The 19537-nt window shown below is 45.0% G+C and overlaps 1 protein-coding gene across 2 annotated transcripts in view; it reads right to left on the bottom strand.

Moving 5' to 3' along the window:
• The window catches only part of SETX (senataxin), a 47886-nt gene that overhangs the window by 12086 nt on the left and 16263 nt on the right, over positions 1 to 19537 (bottom strand). For both annotated transcript variants that reach the window (XR_011559677.1, XM_070758488.1), the window contains exons 8-19: positions 17428 to 17518; positions 13180 to 16983; positions 11335 to 11437; positions 10943 to 11116; positions 8496 to 8722; positions 7168 to 7335; positions 6371 to 6521; positions 5288 to 5389; positions 4075 to 4190; positions 2227 to 2298; positions 1795 to 1944; positions 35 to 142 (exon numbers count right to left, since the gene is read on the bottom strand). Coding sequence is in view for 1 of the 2 variants with exons in the window: in XM_070758488.1 (XP_070614589.1) it covers positions 35 to 142; positions 1795 to 1944; positions 2227 to 2298; positions 4075 to 4190; positions 5288 to 5389; positions 6371 to 6521; positions 7168 to 7335; positions 8496 to 8722; positions 10943 to 11116; positions 11335 to 11437; positions 13180 to 16983; positions 17428 to 17518 (5266 nt within the window). In the remaining variant the exon portion in view is untranslated. The remainder of the gene's footprint in view (positions 1 to 34; positions 143 to 1794; positions 1945 to 2226; positions 2299 to 4074; positions 4191 to 5287; positions 5390 to 6370; positions 6522 to 7167; positions 7336 to 8495; positions 8723 to 10942; positions 11117 to 11334; positions 11438 to 13179; positions 16984 to 17427; positions 17519 to 19537) is intronic.

Below are 19537 nucleotides of genomic sequence, written 5' to 3' on the forward strand. Positions count from 1 at the left end.
CATCTGGAGACGTCTTAAAGGGGCAGCTACGTACCAGGGACTTGATGGTGGGGGGCAGCTGTTTGGGGTCCCCGACCAGAACCAACTTCTTACAGCCGTGAATCAGAGGGATGAGCGTTTCCACTTCGCACGTCTGTCCTGCCTTTGAACAGAAGCACCAGGGTGGGGGAAAAATAGGGTTAGAAACTGCAAGAGAGGAAATGAGGAACAAGCAGAAAGAGAAACGCAGCCAGGTCTCGGCGTACGGCTGGCCGTTTAGCCACTGTTCAATGTTACGACCAGACCATAAAAGCTACAGGGGAGTCCTCGATAGTTACAACGGTTCCCACTTAGCGACCATTTGAAGTAACCACGGCATGACCAAAATGATTTTGGAAATGCAGGGAAAATATAAATCTGAATTCTACAAAGTATGGGAAAATTGGTACAAATGGCTCAAACAGAAAAAAATACATATAAAATTTAAAGGAAAAGCAAAACTAGACACTCCTTCCTTGCGTTTTCAAATAAAATATAGAAATATCGCAGCATAAATGGATGGAAAACAAAACTCATAAAAACGAATCCGCATCTTCCTCACAACTAGGCAAAATATACAGAATTAAAGAAAAACCTACAAATCCAGGCACCAGATACAAATACTTACCATTAGGTCGCTTGATCATGAGTCTCAGCAGTATGGTTGACAAATTCTATCTTCTATATACAGTGGTACCTCTACCTATGAATGCCTCTACTTAAGAACTTTTCTAGATAAGAACCGGGTGTTCAAGATTTTTTTGCCTCTTCTCAAGAACCATTTTCTACTTAAGAACCCAAGCCCGGAAAAATTTCCCAGGAAATTTGAGAGCGGCACGAAGGCCCGGCCAGTTTCCTGCCATTCCCCCTTTAATCCCAGCCATCTCGGGCTTTTCTGGGCTGCCAGAGGAGCCTTTCGGTGGTGCTTAAGGAGGCTTTCGCCGCCTGAGAGTCCCTCTTTTTTTTTTTAAGCCTTAAAGTTTTAGATTTTTTTGATTCCCCTCACTTTCTTCCTTTGGCAGCGACTGTCCTCCTCCTCTTCTTCCTCCTCCTCCTCCCACCCAAATTCCGAGCTTTTATTTCTTACCTAATGGGTTTGCATGCATTATTTGCTTTTACATTGATTCCTATGGGAAAAATTGCTTCTACTTACAAACTGTTCTACTTAAGAACCTGGTCACAGGACGAATTAAGTTTTTAAGTAGAGGTGCCACTGTAACAAATAAATATATGCACGTAGTGAAAGAAAACCTTAATTGATGATAAGTAATTAACTATGTCTATGTCTATATCAAGAACACTACTGTAATTGAATGTGTTTTATATGTTGTTTAAGCTTAAGTCCGTTCATCTGTCTGGTTTTTTTGGTTTTTTTAATTCATTTTTTCTTTTTCTTCTGTTTTTATATGTAGAAACTCAATAAAGATTATTTTTTTAAAAAAAATGAAGTGACCATGGCACTGAAAAATGGGGACCGTTTTTTTCACATTTATGACAGTTTGTAGGATCCTCCATGGTCATGTGGTTTGTATTCGGACGCTGGTCAACTGACTCGCCCTTATGACCTTCTGATGAGCCGCGTCAACGGGGGAGGCAGTTTCACTTAAGGACCGGGTTACTAATTCGAAACCTGCAGCAATTCGGTTAAAACACTTTTAACAACTGTCTTGCTCGGCCATGGAAATGGTTTGGTTGTTAAAGACGAGGACGGGCTGTATCCAGGAGGGAGCTAACTTTTCCAAGGGGGTAGTGGCCACACCGTAGGGGTCTTCTTACCTCGTCCACAATCACGCAGCTGACGGGGTCCCCGCCCAGCCTACGGAAAGCCGATTTCAGCAGCACCCCTCCACTCGTGCTGAGTGTACAGCAGATGATATGGGATTCCAAGATGATGCTTGCTTTTAATTCTTGAGATCGCCCACGAGCCTACAATCGAAAAGAATCATTTTTCGGTGCTGTGGGTTAGTCCGGCATGAGATACCACCCCTTCGCTGAATAACAGACTCCATTGATTCAATTGGGATGAGTGACAGATCAGCAGTCTAGATTGCCAGAAAGACAGATCTGGTCCAGTGGCTGAGGCACAATGAAGACCAAAATCAGAAGAGGGGGGAAAAAATCCAGTCCACTTCCTTATTCTCCCAAGGCCAAAGAGAATTTGGATTTTTCTATTGAAAAGTTTCGGATTCTACAAAAGTCATTTCTTACCTCTTTGAGTTGAGAAGCCAAGCGTTCCCTCTCCTTTGAGAGCTGGCAAATTTCATCCTCCAATTGTTGTTTCTGCAACAAAACAAAAATTATCTTCCTTTTTTTCCCCCCTTCCAAAATCGAAAGCAAACATTTACACAAGCTGTGTTGAAAACTGGGCTCTGGAGCCAGCACAGATCAGATGTTCCTATTACTTGTCACACATCGTCCATTTCCCTTTTAAATATTTGACCTGAGAAACTGAGATACCAGCTTCCTTTAACCAAATAAAATCTTGCAGCATTACGAAGATCAAACTACGGTTTCATGACTCAACCAGGTAACATCATCATCAGCTAGTATTGAGGAACATCTGCAAGAAAACTACAAGCTCCTCAAATTTGATTGGATTGGATTGGATTTGTATGCCGCCCCTCTCCGTAGACTCCACTATTCTCATCCACCTCCTTCCTTCTAGCACTGATGATGTTCCCTAGCTGGGCCATTAATTGTCTGCAAGAAAACCACCAAGTTCAGAGAGCACCTAGGAGCCCACAGTTCTCTTCTTCTTCCTCCTCCCTGTAAACCTCACTCCTTCTAGCACTGATGATGTAACAGAGCTGGGCCATGAAATGTCTACAAGAAGACAACCCGGCTCAGAGCCCCAAGGACCCCACAGTTCTCTTCCTCCTCCTCCTCCTCCCAAACTCCACTCCCTTCTAGCACTGATGATGTTTCCTATCTGGGTCATGAAATGTCTGCAAGAAACCCACCAAGCTCAAAGAATACTGAGGAGCCCAGAGATTTTGGCTTTCTAAGGGAATCCTACACGGGAAGAAACCCGAATATACCAAGACCGTCATACCTGTACCCGTGAAAATCTACGAAAACATATATATATATATATATGTGTATATGTGTGTGTGTATATATGTGTATATATGTGTATATACACAGTCTCTATGTTCCGGTGATCGAGATGGCTGCTGCCTCATCATTCATGTATATATATGTATATATATGTATATATATGTATATATACTGTATATATACTGTATATATACTGTATATATACTGTGTGTGTGTGTGTGTGTGTGTATATATATATATATATATATATATATATATATATATATATATATATATATATACACACATATACATACATATACTGTATATATATATGTGTGTGTGTGTATATATATATATATAATTGGTTTCCCCCCCTAGCTCTAATTTGCATGTTTACTATTCAAAGAGTGATTGGAGTTTATTTTTCACATTTTCGTCACAAATTCTACTCAACATATAATCTTTCACCTTATTCCATCGTACCATCAGCTTCTCCAATTTGTTTTCATCAAAATTGTTTAATCTTATTTCCATGATTTCAAAATGAATGTGATCAACCATGTACCAATACTAGTTCTGTAATGTCCATTTTATAGACTCTTTCCAACCCAATACCACTACCACTTGAGCGCTTTCCAATGCTGCAGTTTTTATTTCTTTAAAACCTCTTAGTTCTCTTTGTTTAATTAATATCGTTATCTCTTTTATAATTATCCAATTAATGTTTAACATGTTATTTATTTCGTTCTGCACTTCCTTCCAAAATTTCTGAACTGAGGTCTATCCGAAATTCCTGAAGCTCTTCCCAAAAGACTATTTTTACCAGCCTGGCAGAACTTGCCACGTTCACTGGTGTTAAATGTCTTCTCCTGCCTAACTGTAAACCCAACTAACTCAGTTTCAGCAGTTTAGTGGGATTTCTCCCAAGAGATTGTTGATAAGAGTCAGAGGCCCCCACTCGTCTTCTGACATAATGACCCCCAAAATTAACTTTTCCATCAGGGATCTGGCAGTTACCTTCTCCCCGCTCTCGCTTCTGTCCATGGCCCGCAGACGAGAAAGTGCGTCCAACCGCTGATCTAAATCTTCCTTCTTCTTTTGGAGGTCTTGATCTTTACCGAGCATGGCCTTATCTGCAGAATGCAAACAGGGAGGTCAACCTTTGGATTCTCTGGCTTTCCAAACCGGATTGAAGATCTGGTTCTCCCACTCCAGGATCTGATTCAAGCACAGCTTGTTTGAAGCAAAATCTATATCATCCACCAGAGACCCCGTGGTCCATCTAGTCTGCCCTTATACTATTTCCTGTGTTTTTATCTTAGGATGGATATATGTTTATCACAGGCATGTTTAAATTCAGTTACTGTGGATTTACCCACCACGTCCAAGCATTTATTCCTCTTTTAGTCAAATCATATTTCCTCATGTTGCTTCTGATCTTTCCCCTAACTAACCTCAGATTGTGCCCCTTTGTTCTTGTGTTCACTTTCCTATTAAAAACACTTCCCTCCTGAACCTTATTTAACCCTTTAACACGTTTAAATATTTCGATCGTGTCCCCCCCTTTCCCTTCTGTCCTCCAGACTATACAGATGGAGTTCATTAAATCTTTCCTAATAAAAGTTTTATGCTTAAGACCTTCCACCATTTTTGTAGCCCGTCTTTGGACCTGTTCAAATTGTCAATATCTTTTTGTAGGTGAGGTCTCCAGAACTGGACACAAGTATTCCAAATGTGGCCTCACCAGCGCTCAAGACAGCGGGATCACAATCTCCCTCTTCCTGTTTTTTTATACCTCTAACTATGCAGCCAAGGATTCTACTTATAATAATAATAATAATAATTTATTAGATTTGTATGCCGCCCCTTTCCGAAGACTCGGGGGCGGCTACTTGCTTTCTCTACCGCCTGACCGCACTGTTCACCCATTTTGAGACCGTCAGAAATCACGACCCCTAAATCCTTCTCTTCTGGAGTTTTTGCTAACACAGAACTGCCAATACGATATTCAGACTGAGGATTCCTTTTCCCCAAGTATTACATTCTAAGAAACACCTGTCTGCTTTTCGGGCACTATGTTAAGAGCAAAGTGGCTCTCGCCTTTCTGTTATCCTTTTGTTCCTCAGCGGAGAGGGAAAAAATAATTAAAAATAAATAAAATAGATACCGGGCATCATCCAATTCCTAACCCAAGAAAGGAGCTTGAGAGGCAACACAATTTCACACTCACTGATCTTGCGATCAATCTGATCATCCAAGCTGAATTTCCGGACTTCGCTGTTGATTGATTTCTGTTGTCCTAGACGGACCAGGTTGATGTCACCACAATTCCCTAGAGGTCAGAAAAGGGCAAAGTCGTGCTGTTTCTAAAGACACGGGTTAGCAGACACCAAATCCTATGCTGTTTGCCAAGATAATCAAATTTTATAAATAATTAAGCCACTAGCAACAGCACTGTATTCTAACACGGAAGGAAGGAAGGAAGGAAGGAAGGAAGGAAGGACGGAAGGAAGGAAGGAAAGGTAGGTATGTAGATGGATGATAGATAGATAGATAGATAGATAGATAGATAGATAGATAGATAGATAAAGACAGACAGAGGAAGAAAGGAAGGAAGGAAAGGTAGGTATGTAGATAGATGGATGATAGATAGATAGATAGATAGATAGATAGATAGATAGATAGATAGATAAAGACAGACAGAGGAAGGAAGGAAGGAAGGAAGGAAAGGTAGGTATGTAGATGGATGATAGATAGATAGAAAGAAAGAGAGAGAGAGAGATAAAGATAGACAGACAGACAGAGGAAGGAAAGAAGGAAGGAAAGAAGGAAGGAAAGAAGGAGGGAGGGAGGGAAGGGAGGGCAATAATAGCAACAGCACTTAGATTTATATACACTTCACAGTTCTTTACAGACCTCTCTAAGTGATTTACAAAGACAGCATCTTGCCCCCAACCATTTGGGTCCTCTTTTACCAACCTCAGAAGTATGGAAGCCTGAGTCAATCTTGAGCCACTCTGGACTGAACTTTTGGCTGTGTTCACTTTGTTCACGTGACCAAGGGAATGGTCTTAAGGGGGGGGGGGGGGGGGGGGGAAGGGCCATAACCTTTTTCAGTGCCATCTTCAAATGGACACTAAATGAACTGTTGTAAGTCAAAGTCTGCCTGCATTGCAAACTGGCATATCGCAAGTGGTTGTTTTAGTGTCTTAAGCCTTGCGCAACTTCTCCTATTTGTCTACAAATGACAACCACAAAATAATTCAAATTAAAATGACGTGAGCGGGAAAAGAGAAGTGAGACCCAATTGTACCTAAAGCGTTTTTCTCCCGGTATTTTTTGAATCCCAAAATTATTTTTTTCATGAGGTTGTCAATGGCTGCGTTGGAAGGCGCGCAAACCAACACACGGTGTGTCTTGATCTTGGCGTTCAGCCTCTGGATGGAATTGTCCTTTCCTGATCTCTGGGAATTGAAAATGATGACACAAATTATTATTATTATTATTATTATTATTACTATTATTACTATTACTATTATCATTATTCTTGTTGTTTTGTTGTTGTTATTATTATTAATTAGATTTGTGTGCTGCCCCTCTCCAAAGACTCGGGGTGGCTCACAGCATATAATATAAAACAGTAAATACAAAGACAAATCTAATAATTAAAAACTACATAAACTAAAAACCCGATATATTAAAAATCAAACAAACAAATTCAAATCGCAGCCATACATCACATCATAAGATCCCAAAAGGGGATTACGTAACAGCCCTGGGAGACTGCAGCCGTCATTAAATATGAGCCAATTGCCAGGCATCTGAGATTCAGGTGGTTCAAATGAGTTTAAAGCTTGCAGAGGAGTATAAAGCTTTACTGCTGGCTTCAGGTCTCTGCAAGAATCTGACCAACTAACAGTCAAGGGAAATGAGCAGGAGATAAGAAAGGCGTTCAAGGTGGACTGGACTTAGACCTCTTGTGGACATGGACTCGTGACGTATGACATGCTTGACTCCTTCTTTGGGCTCCAGCCCAGTCGTCTCCTGCACCACCCTCAGCTCACGTCAAAATGGGCACCAGAACCTTTAAAGGGGGTTCACCCGGCCTACCTCGCCAAGGATGCGGTGGAGAAGCCCAACGATCACCTTCGACTTCCCTGTCCCAGGCGGCCCGTGGATTAAGCAGACCTTGGGCGAAGCGGGATGCTGGGTTATCATGGCGTAAGCAGTTTCAATAGCTCGCTTCTGCCCTTCATTGAATTCCTTCATGTAAGGAAGCTTGGGGGTGGGGGGGAAGAGGAAAAAAATCGCACCAGATCATCAGAAGACACACTCCATCTCCATGACTTACTGTAAGTTATTATTATTTATTAGATTTGTATGCCGCCCCTTGCTGAAGACTCGGGACAGCTCACAGGATACATGTCTTGCCCCCCAACATACCAAGGTCTGAATTCCTTCTTTCTCCAAACGGCAGGAGAAATTAAATTCGGGGGGAAAAGAGTCTAGTTTCATATAAGACACAGATTACGAAGAGAGAAAGCTAGGATGTTTATATCGCTATGATATTAAAAAGTTGTTGAGACTCTGGAAAGAGTGCAGAGAGAGCAACAAAGATGATTAGGGGGCAGGAGGCTAAAACATATGATTGTTGCAGGAACTGGGCATGGCTAGTTTAATGAAAAGAAGGACCAGGGGAGACAGGATAGCAGCCATCCAATATCTCAGGGGTGGCCACAAAGAAGAGGGAGTCAAGCTATTCTCCAAAGCACCAGAAGGTAGAACAAGAAGCAACAGGTGGAAAGCAATCATAAGCAACGTAGAACAAAGGAGAAATTTCCTGACAGTTAGAACAATTAATCAGTGGAACAGAAGTTGCCTCCAGATGTTGTGAATGCCCCAACACTGGAGGTTTTTGGATAACCATCTGTCTGAAACATAGAAACATAGAAGACTGACGGCAGAAAAAGACCTCCTGGTCCATCTAGTCTGCCCTTATACTATTTCCTGTATTTTATCTTACGATGGATATATGTTTATCCCAGGCAGGTTTAAATTCAGTTACTGTGGATTTACCAACCACCTCTGCTGGAAGTTTGTTCCAAGGATCTACTACTCTTTCAGTAAAATAATATTTTCTCATGTTACTTTCCCCCAACTAACTTCAGATTGTGTCCCCTTGTGTTCACTTTCCTATTAAAAACACTTCCCTCCTGGACCTTATTTAACCCTTTAACATATTTAAATGTTTCGATCATGTCCCCCCTTTTCCTTCTGTCCTCCAGACTATACAGATTGAGTTCATGAAGTCTTTCCTGATACGTTTTATAAGTGGGATAGGGTTTCCTGCCTAAGCAGGGGGTTGGACTAGAAGACCTCCAAGGTCCCTTCCAGCTCTGTCATTCTATTATTCTGTGAACAACCATCAATATTCTTACCGATTTCTCAGGCTTGGTGTTCAAATCTCTTGGGGAGAAGTAGGGGGCGCTTGGGGAGAGGATGGGCGTGGCTAAGGGGCTACGATTCAGCATCAAGAGGGCCTGGAATCTCCGGTGGGTTGTCGCGAGGGAGCTGACCAGCATGCATTTCACCTCTTTCTCAATGCGTGAGAGATTTCCTTGAGTCTGGATGGAGAGGTGGCAGGTGACCTGTTGCTCCTTCTTTTCTGTTTTGGGAAAACAGACCAACAAAGAACATTTCTTCAGGCATCATGCTTAGGCAGAACCTGTTGACATTAGGACAGAAATAATGGTTTGATTGTTTTCCAAGTCCTCAATCAGAACTCGTCAAATTTAGGACACAAATCATGTTCTGATCTTCTAAGGTGGCATTTTTTTTTAGGGCTGGAGAGAAGGATGTTTGCCACACCTTGAGTTATTTGTAATAAAACCGGGATAAAAAGAAATAAATTACAATTCTTTGGAGTGTTGCTACAATAAACTTTTCATGTGTCATTCAGAACGGCAGGAAAAACAATGGCTGTCAACCTGCCTCCCGGGGAGGACTTGTTTGCTACGTGAGTCAAAAAGAGGGTGATGAAAATACACTGCTCAAAAAAATAAAGGGAACCCTCAAACAACAGAATATAACTCCAAGTAAATCAAACTTCTGTGAAATCAAACTGTCCACTTAGGACGCAACACTGACTGTCAATCAATTTCACAGGCTGTTATGCACATTCAACTTTGTACAGAACAAATTATTCAATGAGAATATTTCATTCATTCAGAGCTAGGATGTGCTCTTGGAGTGTTCCCTTTATTTTTTTGAGCAGTGTATTTACTGACCCCTCACATCTTGGACATAAACTGTTTCAACTCCTGCCCTAAAACCAACGCTATAGAGCACTACACACCAAGACAACTAGACACAAGAACAGCTTTTTCCTGAATGCCATCACTGTGCTAAACAAACAATTCCCTCGCCACTGTCAAACTATTCCCTAAGGTTGCATTATTATCACTAATAGTCTTCTCGTCATCCCTGTCACCCATCTCCTCTCACTTATAAATGCAGGGGCGTCTTCCTCAATCATAGGATACAAATAAGCAATCAGGAAACAATCAATATTAATATAAATCGTAAGGATACAAGCAACAGGTTACAGTCCTGCAGTCATAAGTGGGAGGAGATGAGTGACAGGAATGATCATAACTGCATAGCGTGTACTTTTGTGATTTCCTCTTTATCCCTATCCGTTTGTTGAGCAACTTGGCTTCTGGAAATAAACATGCAACTATCATTACCTCGTTAATGTTCTGCCGGCATGTCTCAACCGCCCGTAATTACAGGGCAATTAGTCCAGGAAGACACACACCACACGATAAAAGGAAAACCCAAACGTTTTTATAAACAGAAAAACAGAAACAGCTCCCCTTTTAAAGGTCAAAGGGATTTTCTGGTACACACAAGGCACAGGTTAAATGCAATCCAATTGCTCACCCAATAACTGAGAAATTGAGTCCAATTCTAAAGTCCAGAGAGTCCACACACACAATCCTGAACAGCACAAAAACCACGATCTTGACGAAACAATAAATCAGATAAACTGCCCCAAGACTAAACCAGCACGCTGTTCTTTTTATCTGTAGCTCTAATTACAGCAGCCCCACCCAACCACAGGTGGCCTCATTTTCTCTTGTAATAATCCTTCAGTTGTTGTCTCCTACGCATCACTCTACGCATGCGTGGATGTGTCATTAATTCTTGTTCAGAATCCAAGGATGATACAGATGATTGATCTCCTCCTGGGCTGTCTGCCAAACTCCCCTCTTCCCTGTCACTCACGCTTCCTTGGTCAGAGGAGGCTTTGTTGGCAGATTCTATCGGGAGCAAAACAGGCCTGCGGCATGTGGATGTTTCCCCCACATCCACCTGCACATTCCTTGGGGCAGGAGCTGGGCCACAGCTAACCACAACAGTTAATATTCCACCATGTAATCATATTTTCTGATGATTTTACTTTTTTTTACTTCCCCCCTTGTAGGCACGCGAACATGTAACCCAGATCATTGGTTCACGCAATAACATGCTTGTTTGTCCTACTTTTCCGAAAAGGTATAAGAATGTTAATGGTTGTTCCGATTTTCTTGTCTTACTTCTGAACCTCGCATGCAATAAACCTGAGTTACTCCACCTCCACGTGGTCTCTATTTCCTTGAACCTTCCTTTAGGCTTGTCTTCCTGCAACATGATAATAATTGTTGTACCTCCTGATTCTTGACAAATGTCTCTTTTTCTTTTACGTACACTGAGGGCATCTGCACCAAAGACAAATTCCTTGTGTGTCCAATCACACTTGGCCAATAAAGAATCCTATTTTTCTTCTTCATTGACATTAAAAAAAATAAAAAATCCTTCAAAATCAACTCCCGGAAATACTTACTGGTATTGTGAAAGGAAGGCTGGAAAAAACGAGTCACGAAACCAACATGGCGGGCGACACGTTTCTCCTCATCTCGTTCATCGTAGTAGAACCGTTTGTCAGATACTATCAGGAAGACCAGGTCGTCATCCTTGGGGTGCTGCTGGTTTTCTATTTCATGCTGGGAAATCTCAGCTGGGGAGGGGGGGGGAAGAAAGACGACAAACACAGGATGGTCACTCGGTTCTGCTGGGAGTCCTCGCCTTACGACCACAATGGAGCCCAGCTTTTCCGTGCCAAATCTCTCGCTTTTAACAGCCCACATTTGGGGGCACAACTGCGGCCGTAAAGTTGGAGGGTTAACTTGCGTTTGTCTTTCTCTCTCTTAGCTGACATATCTTTTGTTTTCTGACCTGTGAAATCTGCCTTGTTCAAGTCCATGTTGAAATTCAGTAAAGTCAAAGGAATAGGCTTCGGGTCTCTCAGCTTCTGGTTGTCCAGCCATTCACACGTGACCTGGGGACAGGAGAGGAGGGGGAAAAGAAGCCAACATAGGTTTAACATTATCATGTGAGGATAAGACCTCATCGCCTCTGCGACGCCATTATTTTGCTCTGACAGGGAAACAATTTATTATTATTCCCTCTAGCATCCACGCCTCCAAAGACAGCCCCCCCACACTCCCCGCTGGGAAGCGTCCAGAAGGACATGCATACTAGTATTAAAATATAAATCCAATTAATATAAATATAAACCCAATAGATGATAGATAGATAGATAGATAGATAGATAGATAGATAGAAGATAGATAGATAGAAGATAGATAGATAGATAGAAGATAGATAGATAGAAGATAGATAGATAGCCCTCGAATTACAGCCACAATTGAGCGCCAGATTTTGACTGCTCAGCAAGACAAGATGGTAAAGTGAGTTTATGGATCCTCATTTAAACCACCTTGGAAGGGTGGAAGGCTGAGCCAACCTTGAGCTGGTCAGGATCGAACTGCTGGCAATGAGCAGTTAGTCTGCAATGTTGTGCCACCACAGGATGGATGGATGGACAGAGATAGATAGACAGACAGATTAGAGATAGAGAGGGACAGAAAGAGAGGGAGATATACATATTATAGAGATATAGCTAGACATAGGAAGAGAAAGAGATATGGACAGACAGATAGGCAGAGATAGATAGATAGAAAGAGAGAGAGAGGGATGGATGGATGGATAGACAGACAGACAGATAGATATAGATAAATAGAAGATGGAGGGAGGGAGGGAGAGCACAAAGGCAATAGCACAAACTTCTATACTGCTTCATAGTGATTTTACACCCTCTCTAAGCAGTTTAGAGAATTTCGTCTCTTGCCCCCAACAATCTGGGTCCTTATTTTAGCGACCCCAGAAGAATGGAAGGTGAGTCAACCTTGAGCCGGTCAGGACCGAACTGCTAGCAGTGAGCAGAGTTAGCTTGCAATGCTACATTCTAGCCAACAGCTCCTCAAGAAAGCCTAGTTGCCATTTTTGGGGGGGTGGGGGAACACCTTTGTGACAACCAAGACTTGGAGAATTGAGAATCTCCATAAGCACGTAAATATCTGAATCAACGGCCGGTTAGGTCCCACAGAGTTGGCCTTCTCCGGGTCCCGTCGAGGAAGAGCCTTCTCTGTGGCGGCCCCGACCCTCTGGAACCAGCTCCCCCTGGAGATTAGGACTGCCCCCACCCTCCTTGCTTTTCGTAAACTTCTTAAAACCCACCTCTGCCGTCAGGCATGGGGGAACTGAGACATCTCCCCTTGCCTGTGCAGTTTTATGTATGGTATGTTTGTGTGTATGCTTTTTTATATAATGGGATTTTTAGGCTTTTAATGTAAAATTGTTATTTTAGGCTTTATTATTAGATTTGCTATTATATATTGTTTTATCATTGCCGTGAGCCGCCCCGAGTCTACGGAGAGGGGCGGCACACAAATCTAATTAATAGTAATAGTAATAGTAATAATAATAATAATAATAATAATAATAATAATAATAATAATAATAATAATAATAAGAAGAAGAAGAAGAAGGACAAGGAGAAGGAGGAGGAGAAGGAGAAGAAGAAGAAGAAGAAGAAGAAGAAGAAGAAGAAGAAGAAGAAGAAGAAGAAGAAGAAGAAGAAAGAGTAGAAGGAGATGGAGAAGGTGAAGAGGAGGAGGAGGGGAGAAGGGAAGAAGGGGGGAGGAGGAAGAGGAGGAGAAGAAGAAGAAGACCGCTTACCTCTTCAAAGGCGTTGAGGATCATCAAAGGGAAGAAAATCTTAAAATAGTCATCGTAGTTCTGAAACTTAACAGGAACAGAGTTAACAACGGCCTGCAAGAGATGGCTCGGTGGTCCGAAGTCCTTGAAGCTGGTAAACATATCGTAACTCCACTTCAGGATTTCTTTGGTGAAAATGCTGTGGTCTCTAGGCTGGTTGTGGAAACTGCTGACTTGGGCAAAGGCCGGGCGTGCTTCCCGACCAGCGTTGGAGTGTGGAACGGGCGTCTCGCTGGCATTGCCGACACCGCGGCTGCTTGGGACGCTGTGGGGCTGCGCGGGGACGTTGTTCACATTCCGAGGGAAAAGGAGATTGGCCAAAGTCAGCTTGGTCCTCACGTTATCCCCTTTCAAGGCGGCGAAGAGGTTTGGGTTGAATTTGGTCTTTGGCGGTGCCACGGAGCTCATCTCGAGGTCTTTGGACAAACAGGCCATCCGGGAAGAAGCGCTGGAGCTGAAGATTTTCTTCGTGGAAGGCTTGGGGGGCAGGGAAGGCTTGGCGAAGACGTGATCCAGAGGGTTAGGCAGCGAGTGGCCTTGGCAGAAGGGGCCGGCTCCTTCCGCCTTGTTAGGACACCCGAGATGCCTGCATTTCTCAGCGGACTGAGGTTGATCTTGCAAGGCTGGGAGGACATTCAAGTCTTCGGGGCCATTGGTGCTTTCCGTTTGCGAGCAAAGCTCCATGTCTACCGGATCCCTCTGGGTTAGGAACAAGTCGTCCTCATTTTCCTCTGGGTCAAGGTCCCCTTTCGACCCAGACGCGTCCTCACTCAAGTTCTTGGAAGAGGCACCCGAGTTGGCCACCCTACCAACTTCACTTGAAGAGTAAACGCTCCCTGGAGCGAGGGTGGAACATCCCGGAACCTCCGAATCGGGCTCGATAGCCTCCTGCCTCGATGACGGAAGAGGCTCCGTCTCGGGAGCTGCAGAACGAGACCCACCATCCTCTTGTGGATGCTGCGGCAGCAACCTCTTCAGGTGGTTAGAAGTACTGCCGGGCTGGTTGGCCTTTCCTGTCACATTGTCCACCTCCTTCTTATCAGCAGACTCCACCGGTGACTTGGGGGAAGTCTTGTTTGCTCTGGGAACACCCTCCCCTTTCTCCTTCTTCTTGGATCGCGACTGTCGGAAGAACTGGCGCTCTTGGCTGGCCAACAGCGCTTTGTTCCGGATCACCATCCGCCGAGGCTCGATTAGTTTGGCCTTCCTGCTCTTGGATGGAAGCTGCCCGGCGGTTTTCCCGTAGCTGCGCAACTGGACCAGGACGTCGTGGGAACGTTGGGAGAGTTCAGCGGCTTTGCGGGGTTTCTTCTTCAGGCCCAGCTTTTCGGTGGTGGACGTAGGCTCAGGGAAACGGTGGACTTTCTTGGGAGGGACCACGAAAGGGAGAAGCAATCCAGAGGGCGCCACGTGGGCCAATGGCTTGTCGGTCACGGGTTTTCTTTCCTCGAGACTCTTTAGATCTCTGTTGAGCCCCTTGGATTTGGCCAAACTCTTCTTTGGTCCGGGAGTCGGTTCCAGAGCTGGTGCCGAAGGTCCAGCAGATGAAGACGACGACGATGAGGGTGGCATAGGGGAAGCTGAAGGCGAACTCGGTCTGGAAGATTCTGTAGCATCGTCATGCGCGGCTGTGAAATACTTGGAACAAACGGCGGCATTTCCCTCGCCGACATTTTCATCGGCGGCCTGAACGGGAAGAATCGGCTGGGTTTGACCAACTTTCTTCTGCTCTTCCAATTCTTGCTCGGCTTTTTCGACATCGTCGTCCCCAAGGGTGTCTGTATCATCACCCTGTTCGCTAAGGCCCCTAGCTAACTCCGACGAGGCCGACTTGCCTGCTGTCTCTCCTGGAAAAACATCTTCCTCCATCGTCTGGTCCAACTGGCTGTCTTGCCAAGCGGAGTAGATGTCATCTTCGGTTTCAAACTCAAAGCACTGCGATTCACATTCCCCGTCCGTCAACGGAGAACTGGAAAGGGATATGACCTCCTCTTCGTTGGACTTGAGGTGCTTCCGAAGGGACCCGCTCGCATTTTCTTCTTGGCTCCTCCGGCTCACGTTCGCTTTGTTCTCTTCTTCGTCGGAAGACGTGTCCGAAATGATGATGACCTGGCTTGAAGGCCCACCTGCTTCAGAGGACCAGGTTTGACTTTTGCTCTCAGGTAAAGATCTGAATGCGCCTTGAACTTTCCTTTGAATAGGATTCTGATAAGTCAAGGTACTTTCTTGACGAGCATCTGACTGCAATTGGCCCTCCCTACCTATTTCGGGCTCCATCGCTTGGACCAGCGATTTCTTACTCGCCAAATCCTTCCTAAGCACCACGAAGGGGAGGTCATCCAGGCAACGTTCTTCTGAATCTCTCCTTTTCCAAGCGCTCTGAAATTCCGCGGGTTCCTTCTTTATGGAAATGATTTTGGCTTGGAGGCCGTTCTCTGAACTCAGTGGCGGTTTGCAGGGCAGGCAAATGGAGGTGGAGCCACTACTCTCTCTTGCCGTTCTTCCCGCCGTCCCTTCCTGGTGATCCTGCTTGTCCTCCTTGACCGACTGCTGCTTTTCACTCTCCGCCCCCAGCAGCCTCTTCCTATTCTCCACAAACCGTTTCAATTTCAAAGTGACACCCGCTATGTCCTCGGCGGTCATTTTCGGGATCTGTTTTTCTTCCAGGGCAGAACCGGGGGGCCATGGGTGGAGGTCGGGGCTGGTAATTCTGGGCTTCTCTTCCTTCCCACTGGTGTCTTTCTTCTGAAAGTCTTTTACGAAGCCGCTCTGGTTTACGGAGCTATTGTGGTTGCCCAGGGTCGAGTGGCTGGTTCCCTCCGTGGAGGTAGAATGCAACATGGGTTCCCCATCTATTAAACTCTGTTGATGTTCATGCTTAATGTTGGTCAAATGGAATTCTGAGTTTCTCTGATGGCTTGGCTCTCCCTTGGCTTCCTCATCCAAGATGTATTTCTTCTTGGATAAAGCTCCTTCTTGAAAAACCTCATCCTGCTTTCTCAGTGACTGATACGTGGAGTGTTCTTGGGGAGGATGGCTTGGATTTCTCCCCTCTTCTTCTGTGTCCTGTCCATGGGTGGAAGTGCTCATTGACTTAATCCGCAGTCTCCTGATGATCTCCATCAAGCAGGTCTGCAATTCCCGCGCCTGCTGGGCGCTCAGCTTCCAGTCTTCGTGACTACGCCGAACTAAATTCAGCTCGTCCAGGAACGGGGAGGCCTTCTGCCTCATCTGGCAGGCTTCCTTGAGGAGAACCCGGATCAAATTCATGCAAACGGACCGTATGGAATCCGATTCCCGCGAGGGCACTTTCATGAGGCTTCTGGGTGCATTCCTGGGCAAGTCCCTCTCCGCTCCACCGGTGAACACCACGCTCGGAAGCCCGGCGCACGTCACCACCACCTCCACCCAGTTTTGAGAGCTGAGCCACAAGGTGTCGAAACACTTCTTCTTCCAGCTGAGCTCCACCACCGTCACCAGGATCCAGATGAAAAACTGAGACACTTTGTCGCAGGTTTGGATGGCACGGTGGAGGACCTCCTTGACTTCGGAACAAAGGTGCTGGATGACCACCATGCTGTAGGCCACGCCCAGCCCCTTGAGGTCCATCAGGGAAGAGACAAAAGGGATGAACCAGAGGAAAGTGCTGTGGTGCAAACGCATGTCCCTCCCGATGTCGTACTGGAACATGTCGGACAGGGTCTGCATTTCTTCATAGAAGTTGGGGCAGTAGTCCAAGCAAGCCGTAGTCCTCAATCTCGAGTCCTGAAATATAAATCCAGACAGTCTGTCAGCTGCCACCGTGCGGTGGACGTCTGCCGTGGACTCTGGGGACGGTAAGGGGGAAAGGGAATACTTGGGGGAAAGCGAAAGGAACTGCTCCACCTCTCCAAGTGAGAAGAGGGCAGCGGCATGGCAACCTATCTCAAAGTGCCCATTTTGAAAACATTTGGCTTGAACCTGACTGGTCATGAGGAGGGAGGGGGGCATCAGTGACAGGGGGGCAATTAAGGGAGGGAAAAATTTAAAGATTCTAAGTTCTGGCAACGCACGGGAGTTCTAATAAAATTATACCTTTTTCAACAAGTGAAGCCAAGGATCGTGAGCGCCTCTGCTCATTCCTGGACCACACGTTTCTCAACCGGGGGCAAACCTGTCATAACCTCTAATGGTTGCTAAATAATGCCATTTAGGATGCTTGGAATTTACCTTGTTGGGCCTTTCCGGGTTGTAGTTATATACAAGCTGGCTGCAGGTAATTGTTTCATCGTCATAGTCTGATGGTGGTTCTGATTTTGCCCTGCAAAATTATTATTATTATTGTTGTTGTTGTTGTTGTTATTATTATTATTATTATTATTATTATTATTAATTAGATTTGTATGCCGCCCCTCTCCGAAGACTCACAACAGTAATAAAAACAATATAGTAGTGGAACAAATCTAATATTAAAAAACATATAAAACCCTGTCATTATTTAAAAAAAACCCTAACAGCACATTCATACCAAACATAAAACAAAGTATAAAAAAGCCTGGGGGAAAGGTGTCTCAACTCCCCCATGCCTGGTGGTATAAGTGAGTCTTGAGTAGTTTACGAAAGACAAGGAGGGTGGGGGCAGTTCTAATCTCCAGGGGGAGTTGGTTCCAGAGGGCCGGGGCCGCCACAGAGAAGGCTCTTCCCCTGGGTCCCGCCAAACGACATTGTTTGGTTGACGGGACCCGGAGAAAATCCACTCTGTGGGACCTTATCGGCCGCTGGGATTCGTGCGGTAGCAGGCGGTTCCGGAGGTACTCTGGTCCAATGCCATGTAGGGCTTTAAAGGTCATGACCAACACTTTGAATCGAAGAAAGCAGAGAAGTTGTTTTTCGAATTCTATGTCCCAGTGTACAACCAGGAACAATTTAAAAAAAATTACACTCACATTCCTGAAGCCTGGAATAAGAGAATCAAGTGTGCTTGGATATACTGGTGACTTGGTTATTAGTCAATTGGAAATCTGTTAGTTAGGTATTTCCCGAGGGTGTTAATTTTACAAATGATTCTGTTGTGAGTGTTCCCTGTCAGCCTTTAGAAATGTCGGATTCAGAGGGGGACAAAGACCCAGAAGCTGTAATGTAGTACCCTGATTTAAGGTGGAATATATACCAGGTGACTCTACAGAAATACATGTAATCTTTCCCTGGCCCAGCTGATAAAGAATCTGTGGCCTAGAGGATAAAAGCATTGCCCAGCAAGGCAAAAGCAACCCAGGTTCGAATCCTAGAAGAGTATGGCTAGCTGATGAGAGCTAAATAGCTTGAAATAGATCTATACTAGTCTCCCTTTATCTGTTCTTTGCAAGTTTGGAAAATATGGTTTGTAGCCTGGGTAGCCCCTGGAGTGGGGCTGAAAGGTGAAAAGGAAGCAGTATGGGCACTCCCATATTTGGGTATGCCAGGGTGATTCAACAGGGGAAAAAAAACATATACAGTAATACCTCGTCTTACGAACCTAATTGGTTCCCGGGGGAGGTTCGTAAGACGAAAAGTTGGTAAGATGAAACAGTTTCCCATAGAAAACAATGTAAAATCAATTAATCCGTGCAACGGAAAAAAAACACGCAAAAAAACGCCGCCGCCCGGCTGTCACCTTTTGAAACAGCCGGGGGGCTTCTCGGCGGCCTCCTGAACGCCAAATGCCAAACCCGAACTTCCGGGTTCGGCATTCGGGAGGCCGCCGAGAAGCCCACGGCTGTTTTAAAAGGTGACAGCCGGACGGCGGGGCTTCTCAGCAGCCTCCTGAACCCGAACTTTTGCCGAACCTCCAGGTTCGGGGTTTGGGAGGCCACCGAGAAGCCCCGCCGCCCGGCTGTCATCTTTTAAAACAGCCGGAGGACTTCTCGGTGGCCTCCTGAACGCCGAACCTGGAAGTTCGGGTTTGGCGTTCGGGTTCAGGAGGACGCTGAGAAGCCCCCCGGCTGTTTCAAAAAGCGACAGCCGGGCGGCGGGGCTTTTCGGCGGCGGCAGGTTCGTCAGAAGAAAAAAGTTCGTAAGAGGCAAAAAATTTCTGAACCCCAGGTTCGTATCTCGGGTTGCTTGTAAGACGAGGGGTTCGTATCATGAGGTACCACTGTATAACTCTTCCCTGGTCCAAGCTGATACAGGAGGAGAGCCCGTGGGTCAGAGGTTAAAGCTACTGCCTAATAAGCAGGCTGCCCGGGTTCAAATTCCAGTGGAGGTATGGCTAGCTGATGAGAGCTACATAGCTTGAAATAGATCTATACTAGTCTATAGATAATAGATCTATACCAGTCTCCCTTCGTTTTCATGATCAGCA

Source organism: Erythrolamprus reginae, chromosome 8 (genome assembly GCF_031021105.1).
Source record: "Erythrolamprus reginae isolate rEryReg1 chromosome 8, rEryReg1.hap1, whole genome shotgun sequence".
NCBI classification, from domain to species: domain Eukaryota; kingdom Metazoa; phylum Chordata; class Lepidosauria; order Squamata; family Dipsadidae; genus Erythrolamprus; species Erythrolamprus reginae.